General features: G+C 46.4%; 1 protein-coding gene across 3 annotated transcripts; it reads right to left on the bottom strand.

The window, feature by feature from the left end:
- Nucleotides 1–304: 304 nt before the first annotated feature.
- On the bottom strand, nucleotides 305–8,630 carry eno3 (enolase 3, (beta, muscle)). Of its 3 annotated transcripts, none has more exons than XM_020587531.1 (14): nucleotides 8,491–8,630; nucleotides 4,921–5,006; nucleotides 4,700–4,795; nucleotides 4,559–4,617; nucleotides 3,555–3,624; nucleotides 2,948–3,081; nucleotides 2,329–2,445; nucleotides 2,097–2,202; nucleotides 1,761–1,958; nucleotides 1,424–1,500; nucleotides 1,098–1,222; nucleotides 910–1,018; nucleotides 703–761; nucleotides 305–576 (listed from the first exon to the last, which is right to left on the bottom strand). In XM_020587531.1, exons 2-14 carry the CDS (start codon nucleotides 5,003–5,005, stop codon nucleotides 507–509), a joined length of 1,305 nt encoding a protein of 434 aa, XP_020443187.1. In that variant the 5' UTR covers nucleotide 5,006; nucleotides 8,491–8,630; the 3' UTR covers nucleotides 305–506. The 3 variants fall into 3 exon arrangements, with proteins under 3 accessions (XP_020443187.1, XP_020443186.1, XP_020443189.1); XM_020587530.1 differs by having other exon boundaries at nucleotides 4,921–5,010; XM_020587533.1 differs by lacking the exons at nucleotides 3,555–3,624; nucleotides 4,559–4,617; nucleotides 4,700–4,795; nucleotides 4,921–5,006; nucleotides 8,491–8,630 and adding an exon at nucleotides 3,399–3,459.
- Between the last annotated feature and the right edge of the window lie 3,820 nt (nucleotides 8,631–12,450).

Raw genomic sequence — 12,450 nt, forward strand, 5'->3', positions numbered from 1 at the left:
CACTATAGTGTTCCTGGTGGTTTTCACTCGTTGCTTCAGTCAAAGTCGACACGGCGGCTGCTCCTCGCCAGGCAACAGGCTGCCCTCAGCCCAAACTCCTCACCCAGCAGCTCTGACGTCACAGCAGTGTGGACGGGAATAATGGAGCCCAGTCTACTGGGACAAATCTGCATGTTTTCATTATCAAATGGGATAAAATCACACTCGTGTCCCCTTTTCTTTTGCCCCATGTTGTGTTTAGTGTCGACCTGTGCAAAGCACAAAGTCACATAAAGTGTAAATGTGAAAATTCAGTAACAACTTATTAACATCTGTTTTAGTCATTAGACTTTATTGAATCTTTATGTTTTATATAGAAAACATCATTAATGGAATTATGGCTAGGAAGGCAGGGTCTAACCCGCTGCGACCTCCGACCTCTCGCCCCCAGCTGTAGGAGGGAGGGGCTTCAGGGGCCACTAGGTGTCAGTCAGTTGTCACGATGACAGAGAAGGCAGGACAGGGCTTTAGTGGATCTTGGGGTGGCGGAAGTCTCTGCCGGCAAACTTGGCCTTGTCTCCGAGCTCCTCCTCGATCCTGCAGGGCAGAGGTCAGAGGTCAGGACAGCTGTCAGTTTGCTGTCGTTCCTCTGTCAACTCTCAGAAATGCAGCGTTTACTTATAGTAAGGTGCTCTTATTTTGTAAATGACAGGAAGTTCTCACCTCATCAGCTGGTTGTATTTGGCCAGGCGCTCCGACCTGCAGGGGGCACCAGTCTTAATCTGAGAGAGACAGAAAGACATGTAGAGAGTGAGACAGCCTGGGATCATTAAGTGACTCAGACATGAAGAGTGTGTTATGTTATTGTTTTCATCCATGTATTTATGGACCTGTCTGTCTTTCTGTCTACCTGTTTGTCTGTCTGCGTACCTGTCCGGTGCAGAGTCCGACCACCAGGTCAGAAATGAAGGTGTCCTCTGTCTCTCCAGAGCGATGGCTGACCATCACACCCCAACCGCTGCTCTGAGCCAGCTTACACCTGAGGGAGGGGGGATAGTTGAATAGCTTGAATTTTAAACAGTCGGTCATGCAGACAGACTGAAAGACAGGTGCCTTACGCCTGGATGGACTCGGTCACGGAGCCGATCTGGTTCACTTTGAGTAGCAGACAGTTGCAGGCCTTCTTGTCCACAGCCTGCTGGATCCTCTTGGGATTGGTCACCGTCAGGTCGTCTCCCACAATCTGATTGGTTAAAAAGCACACACACAGATGAGCCACTTTAATTTTAGGTAAGTTTTCTGTAGTTTGGTCTGGAAGAACCTGGTTCAGTTTTGGCTCCTGATTCCACAGAGCTGACTAACAGGAAGCTATCCTACCTGGCAGTTACATGTAGAAATACGTCCTTACAGAGAGCATCTGCCTCTGCACACCTGTCTGACTCACCTGGATGTCTACAGAGGCAGTGAACTTAGCCCAGTGATCCCAGTCATCCTGGTCAAATGGATCCTCAATGGACTGGACTACAGAAAGAGAGAGAGAGAGGTGGACATGTTAGTGCACAGTCCTGTACTGACCTCTACAGGTTGACATATGTGTAAGTAGGAAAATCCAGTGCAGAACTTCCACTGGAAATCTGACGTGTTTCATGTATCTGGGATTCTCCAAAACGTGTTATTTTATCCTGAAATGTCTTTAAATTGCCTATTAAATGTTCTATTAACATTTTTCCTATAAAACATTTGACTCGAACAGCCTTGCGGTGCTCTGCGCGTGTTCGTACCAGGGTAGCCCTTAATGAAGCTGCGGTACAGGTCTCCCAGCTTCTCTCCCGTGATGTGTCTGGACGGGTCGTCAGGGGACTTGAAGTCCAGGTCGTACTTCCCATTGCGGAAGAACTCGGAGGCTGCTACGTCCATGCCAATGATGATCTTGTCGGGGTAACCGGCCTTCTCTATGGCCGTCTTCAGCAGCTCCAGAGCTGCAGGGACAGGGACCAATCAGGAAGTGGCAGTGACACAACATGCCACTCATGTAGTTTAGGGTTAACCCCTAACCCCATGTAGTCTAATTCTCACGCTACAGGGAAGGAAATCAGACAGACATGTGGCTGTCTCACCCTCGTTGTTCTCCAGGATGTTGGGGGCAAAGCCTCCCTCGTCTCCCACGTTGGTGGCGTCCTTGCCATACTTCGCCTTGATCACGTTCTTCAGGTTGTGGTAGACCTGCGCATGCACAAACAGCAATACTGCCATCACCTGAAGCTGGATGATGCAGCAGTACCTCAAGTGGTAGAAAAATACAACCAATCTAAGACTAACAGTATAACTACTTTACTAATTGTGTTGCACCTCAGCTCCGATCCTCATGGCCTCGTGGAAGTTGGCGGCTCCAACTGGAAGAATCATGAACTCCTGCATGGCCAGTTTGTTTCCAGCGTGGCTTCCTCCGTTAATCACGTTAAAGGCCTGAGAGCAGAGGAAACAATAGTTTAACTAGCCCGCCTCACTAAAGTAAAGGTCCCTGTCACCGTTTAGCTAGCCACAGCCTAACGGCACAGTGCACACGGTGCCGTGATGAACACCTGTTTTTACTGCCAGCGTTGTCTGACGCTTTACCTGGAAACTTCACTTTCTAGCAGCAGCTACAAAAACTTCTGGGGACACTTTGTAGTAGTCAGCAAGACAAAAGTCATGGACAGTTACTGCCTTGAGCTGCCATGTAGACAACGTTAGCCGAGTGGAAAAACAGTTAACTAATGACTTCGCTTTTTACTGTAGACAACTTCAGACGACAGTTACTCACTGTAGCAGTGACCTGGAAACACCTGGAAGAAGATTTTACCTCGTGTTGACAGCCATACTGAGTAGCCAATTCCTGTCTGTATTAACTTGTTAATAACCTGAGTTTAACTGGGAGCTGCTCAATTTCCGTTTGCTTAAAGCTTGAGCCAAAACGCCTCCAACTCACAGGGACAGGAAGTATGACATCCTTGTGTCCGGCGAGGTCAGCGATGTGGCGATAGAGAGGAACTCCCTTCTCTGCTGCTCCAGCCTTACAGACGGCCAGCGACACGCCCAGGATGGCGTTGGCACCAAACTTAGCTGCAGAGAGACAGACAGGTCAGATAGAGAGAGACAGGCCAGAGGGAGAGAGACAGGGCAGACGGAGAGAGACAGGTCAGAGGGAGAGAGACGGGGCAGACGGAGAGAAACAGGTCAGAGGGAGAGAGACAGGGCAAACGGAGAGAGACAGACAGGTCAGATAGAGAGAGACAGGTCAGAGGGAGAGAGACAGACAGGTAGGTCAGACAGAGAGAGACAGGTCAAACAGAGACAGACAGGTCAGACAGAGACAGATAGGTCAGATAGAGAGAGACAGGTCAGGTCAGAGAGAGAGAGAGAGAGAGACAGTTTCTTACATTTGTTCTCAGTGCCGTCCAACTCCAGCATGAACTTGTCTATCTTCTCCTGCTCAACAACGCTGAATAGACGGAGAGAAACAGGTTAGACAGAGAGAGACAGGTCAGAGGGAGAGAGACAGACCAGGTCAGAGAGAGAGAGAGACAGTTTCTTACATTTGTTCTCAGTGCCGTCCAACTCCAGCATGAACTTGTCTATCTTCTCCTGCTCAACAACGCTGAAGTTCTGGAGAGACAGACAGGTAGAGAGACAGGTAGACAGACAGGTAGACAGACAGGCAGAGAAACAGGTAGAGAGACAGGTAGAGAAACGGGTAGACAGACAGGTAGACAGACAGGCAGAGAGACAGGCAGAAAAACAGGTAGAGAGACAGTTAGACAGACAGGTAGAGAGACAGGTAGACAGACAGGCAGAGAAACAGGTAGACAGACAGATAAACAGACAGGCAGAGAAACAGGCAGAAAAACAGGTAGACAGACAGGTAGAGAAACGGGTAGACAGGTAGAGAGACGGGTAGACAGACAGGTAGAGAGACAGGGAGAGAAACAGGGAGACAGACAGGGAGAGAAACAAGTAGAGGACAGGTAGAGAAACAGGGAGACAGACAGGTAGAGAAACAGGTAGACAGACAGGTAAACAGACAGGCAGAGAGACAGGTAGATAGACAGGCAGAGAAACAGGTAGAGAGACAGGTAGAGAAACAGGTAGACAGACAGGTAGAGAAACAAGTAGAGAGACGAGTAGACAGACAGGTAGAGAGACAGGTAGAGAAACAGGTAGACAGACAGGCAGAGAAACAGGTAGACAGACAGGTAGAGAAACAGGTAGAGAGACAGGTAGAGAAACAGGTAGACAGACAGGCAAAGAAACAGGTAGAGAAACAGGTAGACAGACAGGTAGAGAAACAAGTAGACAGACAGGTAGAGAAACAGGTAGACAGACAGGTAGAGAAACAAGTAGAGAGACAGGTAGACAGACAGGTAGAGAAACAAGTAGAGAGACGGGTAGACAGACAGGTAGACAGGTAGAGAAACAGGTAGACAGGCAGGTAGAGAGTTTAGAGGTGCAGGAAGCCACTGAGGAACTGACGTTCCGTTGACTCACACTGACTCAGTTAATTAATGAGCTGATCAATAGCTCTGCATCCTGGTGCTGATACCTTCTCAATCAGCTTGGGAGCGATGTCTTTGTTCACGTGCTCCACAGCCTTTGTCGTACCTGCCACACAAACACAGACCTTAGCATGAACAGGCGTACTCCTCCTCACAGCTCGGCCTATAACTCTGTCCTCAGCTCTCACCTTTGCCCAGGTAGCGGCTCTTGTCTCCGTCACGGAGCTCCAGGGCTTCATGGACTCCGGTCGATGCACCGCTGGGAACGGCGGCCCTGAAAAGACCTGAGAGACAGACAAGCAGACGGCGAGACAGACGTGACTGGTAGCAGACACCTCTAGCAAATACATAGTGTAGCTGTGAAATAAATACATTAAGGGAACACGTGTGTGAAGGCGTGTGATCTCACCCTTGGCAGTCCACAGGTCCACCTCCACCGTGGGGTTTCCTCTGGAGTCCAGAATCTCCCGAGCGTGGATCTTAGTGATAGACATCCTGACTGAGGGACAGAGGCAGAAAACAAAAAGAGGGGACTCGTTTAAAATCTCCACTGTACGTGCAGATTCTCACATGATGAAGAAGTCTGGATCCCCCATGTAAGGCCTCAGTGTATCTGCTGTTGGCACGTCGGACTGGGGCCTCATCTGAATGATAAAACTAAAACACTTCAGTACACTGTGCTAGGGACCCAGCCTAGGGGTCGGAGAACAGGTCAGATCTGTCCCAGGATTAGTACAGTCCACCTAGAACCTTTTCTAGGAAGCCTGATGTTAGAGCAGGACAGGAACTGGTCCTAGGATTATCAGAACAGGACAGGATCTGTCCTAGGATCAGGAGAGCGGGACAGGAACTGGTCCTAGCATTATCAGAACAGGATGAGATCGGTCCTAGGATTAGGAGAGCGGGACAGGAACTGGTCCTAGGATTATCAGAACAGGACAGGATCTGTCCTAGGATCAGGAGAGTGGGACAGGATTATCAGAACAGGACAGGATCTGTCCTAGGATCAGGAGAGCGGGACAGGAACTGGTCCTAGGATTATCAGAACAGGACGGGATCGGTCCTAGGATCAGGAGAGCGGGACAGGAACTGGTCCTAGGATTATCAGAACAGGACAGGATCTGTCCTAGGATCAGGAGAGTGGGACAGGATTATCAGAACAGGACAGGATCTGTCCTAGGATCAGGAGAGCAGGACAGGATCTGGTCCTAGGTTCATAAGTATGGTACAGGGCCTTATTCTTGAATTACAGAGAGTGGACAGGACACTGTCCCTGACTTAGAAGACGACACAAAAGAGACAAATGATATTTGTGTTTTCTGGTTTTCTGCAGTGACTTGTCGACCACGAGTCAGTAAAGGCTCTTTTCTTTTGAATTTTAACAGATAATTAACCAGTGACCTTGAAAATAAAAAACACTAGTTTTGAACCAAAGGTCAAACTGCTAAACTCAGTGTGTGTGTGTGTGTGTGTGTGTGTGCACGTGACCGGCTGCAGACACCCTGTGTAAGGCCATGATGCCCGCCCTGTCCTGTCAGACCCTGCCCCTCCTTCCTACACAGCCAGTCTGAGACCATCACACATGATGGGCAGGTAATGGGACCAATAGGAGAGGGAGAGACCACTGCGCTGCCAGAGGAGGGGGGACTGAAGAGTCCCCTGTCTTCCTGTGTGTCCTCCAGAGAGAGTTATTAATACAGTAAGTCTGGTGGGTAAAACCATTTGACCTTATCCCTGACCTTTCTGCTCAGGTCATGACTTCCTCCTGGTTGTGGTAGAGTTACAGCACACACACACACACACACACACACACACCTATATTAATGTTCTTGACATTTGAAGAGGTATTTGTGACTGTGAACTGATATCAACCTCTCTGATAAGTAAAGGTTCGACCTGGCGTCCAAACTTATTCTGCTGGTGCTGAGCGATGTGGCCGCGGTGTGTAGGAAGTCCTCCGGCCCTGTCCTTAAGTAGAGCTACTGAAACTACTCTGTAAAAACATAAGTATACTCAGGTAAATGTACTTGAAGTATGAAAGGTAAAGCTGGTGACCATGCAGAAAATGTTTTAGATATTAAACCTACTAAGACCAGAACTTCAGAAGCAGCTCTGGCCGACGCTGACTCCGACTCCTTGGTCACACCTTTACAAATGAGTGTGTCAACTAATAAACCAGACCTGAGGTGAAGTTTACATATAGAAAGGTGACAGTGTTTAGTTGTTGTTGCCACTGTCAGTGGTGGCTACAGGACACTGACATGTGTTTCTGCTGCGCTGCCCCCTCCTCACCTCAGCCCAGGTCCAACAACCCGACAGCCGATACCTTTGGGTTTACAGGTGTACCTAATAAAGTGGTCGCAGCAACGAATTAAAACAAAGCTATATTATAAAACCATGCAGGGACGTCATCGTAGGTGCTTCACTGTCTGATCTGGGTTCAGCACAAACCCAGGTCTCACTGGAAGAGCTGGGGCTGGACGCAGGGTCCAGGCCCCCCCGAAGTACACCTGTGTACTCCACACATACTGACAAATACCACAGCAGTACAATACTACACAAGGTACCACCGAGCAGCACGGCAAATATTTATCACTCATACACTGTGAACTGCCCCCCCCATCCCCAACGCTGATCCAGTACCACCGCCTGAAAATACTACAACTACTGCTTTTGTTAGACCAAACACTGCTGTTAAAACACTGCTAACACTACCATAACTACCATAGTTGCTAGAAGTACCGCAAACCAAACTCCAGTTCCTAGAACTACTAACACTACTGCTGCTACTCATAATAATACTGCTAGAAGTACCTCTTAAACTACTGATAATACTTCTGCTGCTGACACAAATGCTACTGCTGTACTCCATAACTGTAATATTTGTTTGTAATATTATAGTATACACTGCAGTACCACCAGTGGCCGTGGCAGTGTACGTATACTGTGTTAGAGTACTGATGGCAGCAGTACAGGCAGTATTAGCACAAAGTAATAGTAACAGTATTCTCAGTAATTTGAGCAGAATTTTAGCAGTACGTGTGTCAGTATTCACAGTATTATTTGCAGGATTTGACTTTGGCATCCAGTATTTCAGGATTGATGCCCACTCCTTCATGTGTGCAGCTGTGTTTGAGTGTGTGTTATGTAACTGTGTGTGTGCACGTCAGCTGTGTGCACAGGTCAGACGACAGCTGAGTAGTTACGCTACACCCAAAACCACTTGTGGCCTTTACAAAAAGTTTACTGTACAAATACACATGGTGACATATACACAGACACAATACTACTGCTAGAAGTACCGCAAACCAAACTACTGCAATAATACTGCTAGAACTACTGCTCAGTGTACTCCTACTGGTACTACTACTGCTGCTGATATTTATACTGTCCTCCATACTGCTACAATAATACTGCTATCAGTACTATCTGTGTCTGTCTGTCTGTCTGCAGGGCTGCCAAACAGACAGACAGACAGACGGCTGCAGACAGACAGACAGACAGATGGCTGCAGACAGGCAGACAGACAGACGGCTGCAGACAGACAGACAGACAGACAGACAGACGCAGGAAGGCGGACTGACAGGATGCGGCCCTGCAGGCTAACTGATATGACTTCAGCTATTTTTGCACAGTTACATTAGTTTTTAATCTACAAGACGTTTTGCTGTGTTGCCACAACTTGTATCACAAACAGGAGTCACATCTGAGCCCACGGGCCTGAAACACGTTTCAGATTCAGCCTGGGTCTCAGTAAACATCCATAAACAGCACGGAGACACTCCTTAATGCCCCGGGCTGAGAGTCCTCCTGTCTCTAGGCTTCCCTCAGCCTTCAGTGATCCGATGACAGCTGTGGGGACGTCCAGGGGGACACTGTACACAGCAGCTGCTCCCTGCTCAGTCTGTGCACCCCATTTTGTAAAATGTAAACTAATTGATGCTAAAATAACAGGTTGAAGTTACCACACACAACTCACTGCTGATTTCTAAGTGTTCATACAGGTAACAGCTTTCAGTTTAACGCAGCACTGACGGTGTAGAAATCACGTCCTGGTGTTCAGGCTGCTGTCGACATCCACGGCTCTGACTGCCAGTCAGACCTGGCAACACTGAGCGTCAGACCTGGCAACACTGCGCCTCTGTCCTCTGGACTTTGTGCTGCTTGTCAGGTTTCAGGCCTCAGCTCTGAGCTTCAGCACTTTGACCTTCAGGCTGCTAAAGGTCAAAGTGCTGGGAGGGTTTTGGTTTTTGGTTCAGATAAAGACTCGAACGGAGTGTATGTCAGATTGAACGTGACAAACTCCATCTGAAAACTCTGCACACTAAACCGGACTTTCAAAATAAAAGTGGGAAATGAATCCGGATTGGTTATCACACTGGGAACAGGTTTAGACCGAAGTGAGAACGTGAGAAGAAACAGGAAACATTCGGCCGGTTTGAAGAAGTGACCAACCAGAGCGGAGGTTCAGCGCCGCCTCCTCCTAACCCTAAACCTAACCCTTACCCTCCAACCTGAGCCTACCTGAGCTGTATGGTTGAAGAAGAACCGGTTGTGTCGCCTCTGGCCGTCTGTCCGTCCGTCTGACTGTCCGACTGACGTGGAAAGTGTGGTCCGTCTGTCTGCAGGGTTTTTATAAACGCTCCCTGGCGGGGTGGGGGGGCTTTTGGAGAGGCAGGGACCGTCTGCATGTTATATTTAAAGGACAAACCGTGAACTCACCGCGCATCAAACAGCATATAAAGGAAATGTCATGGAAACAGACATTAATTTTCAGAACAGAGGAATTAACGTTCAAACAAAGCCTCGGTTTATATTGTATTAATAGCACAGGTCAGGACAAATACTCACTGTGTAGTACTGCAGTACAGGGGCGAGTTCAGAAACAGTGGGGGCACAGTTTGAAAGGTGTTTTACTTTGTTGTAAAATAGTAAAAACATGTTAAGACTCAAATCAGAACCCTCATACTCAGTAATAATAAAGCTGACATTGTTACATTATTGATTTAGTTTAATAAAAATATGAAACATAAACACCAAAGTTTAGCACTAGAAATAGATTCAGCAGTTTTAGTTTTAAGTGGGCCTTCACCAAAGCAAGGAAGGGGTCCAACACCAACAGGGAGAAACCAGAAACAAGAAGGGATAAAGGGTCGACAGCAGACAAGGCAAGAGAGATGGGGAACAGGTTTCAAACTGGGGAAGAGGTAGATGATAGTCGGGTCTTTAACCCCCAGGCCAAATGGCAGCCCAGTCTGTCTGTTTACTGGCAGCTGACTGAAAAAAACCTTAGATAAAATCAACTGGACTTAGATTTCTAGATTGAAGACGTTTCACCTCTCATCCAAGAGGCTTCATCAGTTCTGACTGACTGGTGTTGAGCAAGGAGCAAAGCAAGGAAGAGGCCCAACACCAACAGGGAGAAACCAGAAACAAGAGGGGATAACACTGTCATCCCTTATGTGGCTGGTTTATCAGAGAAGTTAAAAAGGATATGTACAGGCCTGTTGGGGTCGGGGTCTTTCATTCTTCATCTGCCTGCGCGCAGTATTGGAGGTGAAGGATACCTGAGCGTGTAATGTTGATTTTACCTGTGATCCTTTGAATAAACCAGCACATTTTTTTGTATCCACTTGGACCGCCTCGTCTCTCTGAGTTTCACTGGTTAAGAGTAACTGGGAAATATCTTTCACACTGTAGGCCTTTGGTTCTTGTTACCATTGCTAACTCTGAGAGACGAGACAGTCCAAGTAACTTCAAAACAGTGCTGATTTATTCAAAGGATCACAGGTAAAATTAACATTACACGCTCAGGTATCTTCCACCTCCAAACTGCTCACAGGCAGATGTAAGATGAAAGACCCTGAACCCACCAGGCCTATACATTATATCCCCTCGGTTGGGCTAGCCCCATACTACACAGAAACGTCAACCGAGACGTCTCTGTTACCAGCTTTGCAGCTGGTCATAGCAGTAGTCAAAACATGAAGCAAATCAATGTGTGAATGTGTCTGTTGGTTAAGTGGTGTGTAGCTAAAAACATTCTCACGACCTCTAGTAACATGTCGTGACTTAAACATAAGAACATATTATGGCTAAGGCTACAGTTATACACGCCATAATAATAATATTAAACACCCTGTCTGCTGACAGTCATCAACTCTTCTCTCTAGTTATCCTTGACCATAAACAACCTGCAGTAACTCATGAGAATGACTAAACATTTAACAGCCTGAGCTAGACATCCTGTCTACTCTAAACATTTCTAATACATCAAGTATCTATCCAATATCTATCTGACTAAAAATACCTAACAGTTTTTTCATCGTATTATGACCTGGATGACTGAGAATCTGCACAAACTCAGTAGTGATAGTTCCAGCAGTGTTAGTACAAACACTCTGAACAGCTGTTTCTATAAATATTATTTCATTTTTCATCTTCAGAATTCAGATGTTAGCATTCTGAATACGTCTGCGGAAGAAGCATCTGAGTCCAACCTTGTTTTATTTACTTATCATACATGTCTACATCTTTAGATAAAATGTAGATGATAGTATGAAAATGCCCCAATAAGACACAGTTACTACAGTAATCTGAAGGCGAGTACTTCACAGGACCGTAAAATCTGATATAACTAATGAGACGTAAAAGACAAGTCTTACTTTATGTTCTGTAGGTACTAAGTGGGCTGGTGTGTACTGTGAACTAGTGTGACGGTCCCTAACACCCACAGAGAAGGTCAAAGTTCATCTAAAGGGGAAATGTGAGCCCAGCTCAGCTGTCACCGCAAAGGCCAGTAACCCCAACACAGACGCACGCACACAAGACACCTTACCCTTTACACTCACCTTTAACTATACTTCACAGTACACACACGGCAGCCTTTACTGCAGGCTAAATATAACGGCACATGACTGAGGGGGTCCACACGGACATGGGGGGGGGTCATCTCGTCTTTTATAGTGTACTCCACAGTACTATGTTCTACTGTAGCACAGTGAGCAGCAATATCCTTTAGCTGTGTATCAATAAAGCACATTTGAATAACGTGTACTTTGTTGTATTTGTACACAAGTATACTGTAATGAGGCAACTGTAATACTGATTGTGACATTACAACTGGCTGCAGTACTTGTAGTAGTATGTGTCCAGCAGTGGACCTAGTATTCATTGTAGTAGTACTTATATTAAAGGTAACAATAACAGTAGCAGTAGTAGTAGTTAGTCATGGCCCTATGACACCAGAGGCTCCGACACATGCGCGGTAGCTCATAAAGCAATTGTTTCGAACCACTGTGCCGAGGCGTGTTTCGGTCACGTGACTAGTGACGTTTGAATCACTTGAGTGACGTCCAAAGCAGTTGGGTTCATCGGACGTCAGGTGAATCAGCTGATTGGTTCTGTTTGTCATGTGAATCACTTTGGATCGAGTGTGTTCAGAGACAGGATATCCCTATTTAGTGGTTTTCATTTGAATCTGTCTTTGCAGAGCAGGTTGGTTTGTTGCTGTTGTTGCTTTGAGAGTTAGTAGTGTTGTAGCAGATTGTGTATTTAATGGAGAATCACTGTAGATAGAGAGATAGATCAATAGATAGATAGATAGTAAGTTATAGAGAAATAGATAATAGTTATATAGTTAGATAATACTAGATATAGTTACATAGATAGTCCTAAATAACATTAGATATAGATAAGATATATATTACATATATAGATAAGATATATATAGATATATTGCATATACTGTATAGTTACCCAAACCTCTATGAATTATCCAAGCATTTCCTGTGTACCCCGGCCTCATCTGTGCCATGTGAACGGGTTTTTTCCAAGGCTGGGGAAATAGTCTGTAAAAGGAGAAACCGCTTGTGTCTGAAAACTGTGGATATACTGTTATTTCTCAATAAAAACTCATAAACAGTTACACAAGCACACC

The sequence above is a fragment of the Monopterus albus genome, unplaced genomic scaffold (genome assembly GCF_001952655.1).
Source record: "Monopterus albus unplaced genomic scaffold, M_albus_1.0 scaffold460.1, whole genome shotgun sequence".
NCBI classification, from domain to species: Eukaryota; Metazoa; Chordata; class Actinopteri; order Synbranchiformes; family Synbranchidae; genus Monopterus; species Monopterus albus.

Bases quoted from the DNA above. Each gene is read 5' to 3' on its own strand.
- eno3 (XM_020587531.1), bottom strand. From the start codon at position 5,005: ATGTCTATCACTAAGATCCACGCTCGGGAGATTCTGGACTCCAGAGGA. The intron at 3,082-3,554 runs GTAAGAAACTGT...GTCTCTCTGCAG, and splicing joins GGACGGCACTGAGAACAAAT to CTAAGTTTGGTGCCAACGCC. The intron at 1,501-1,760 runs GTACGAACACGC...CTCTTTCTGTAG, and splicing joins CTTCATTAAGGGCTACCCTG to TCCAGTCCATTGAGGATCCA.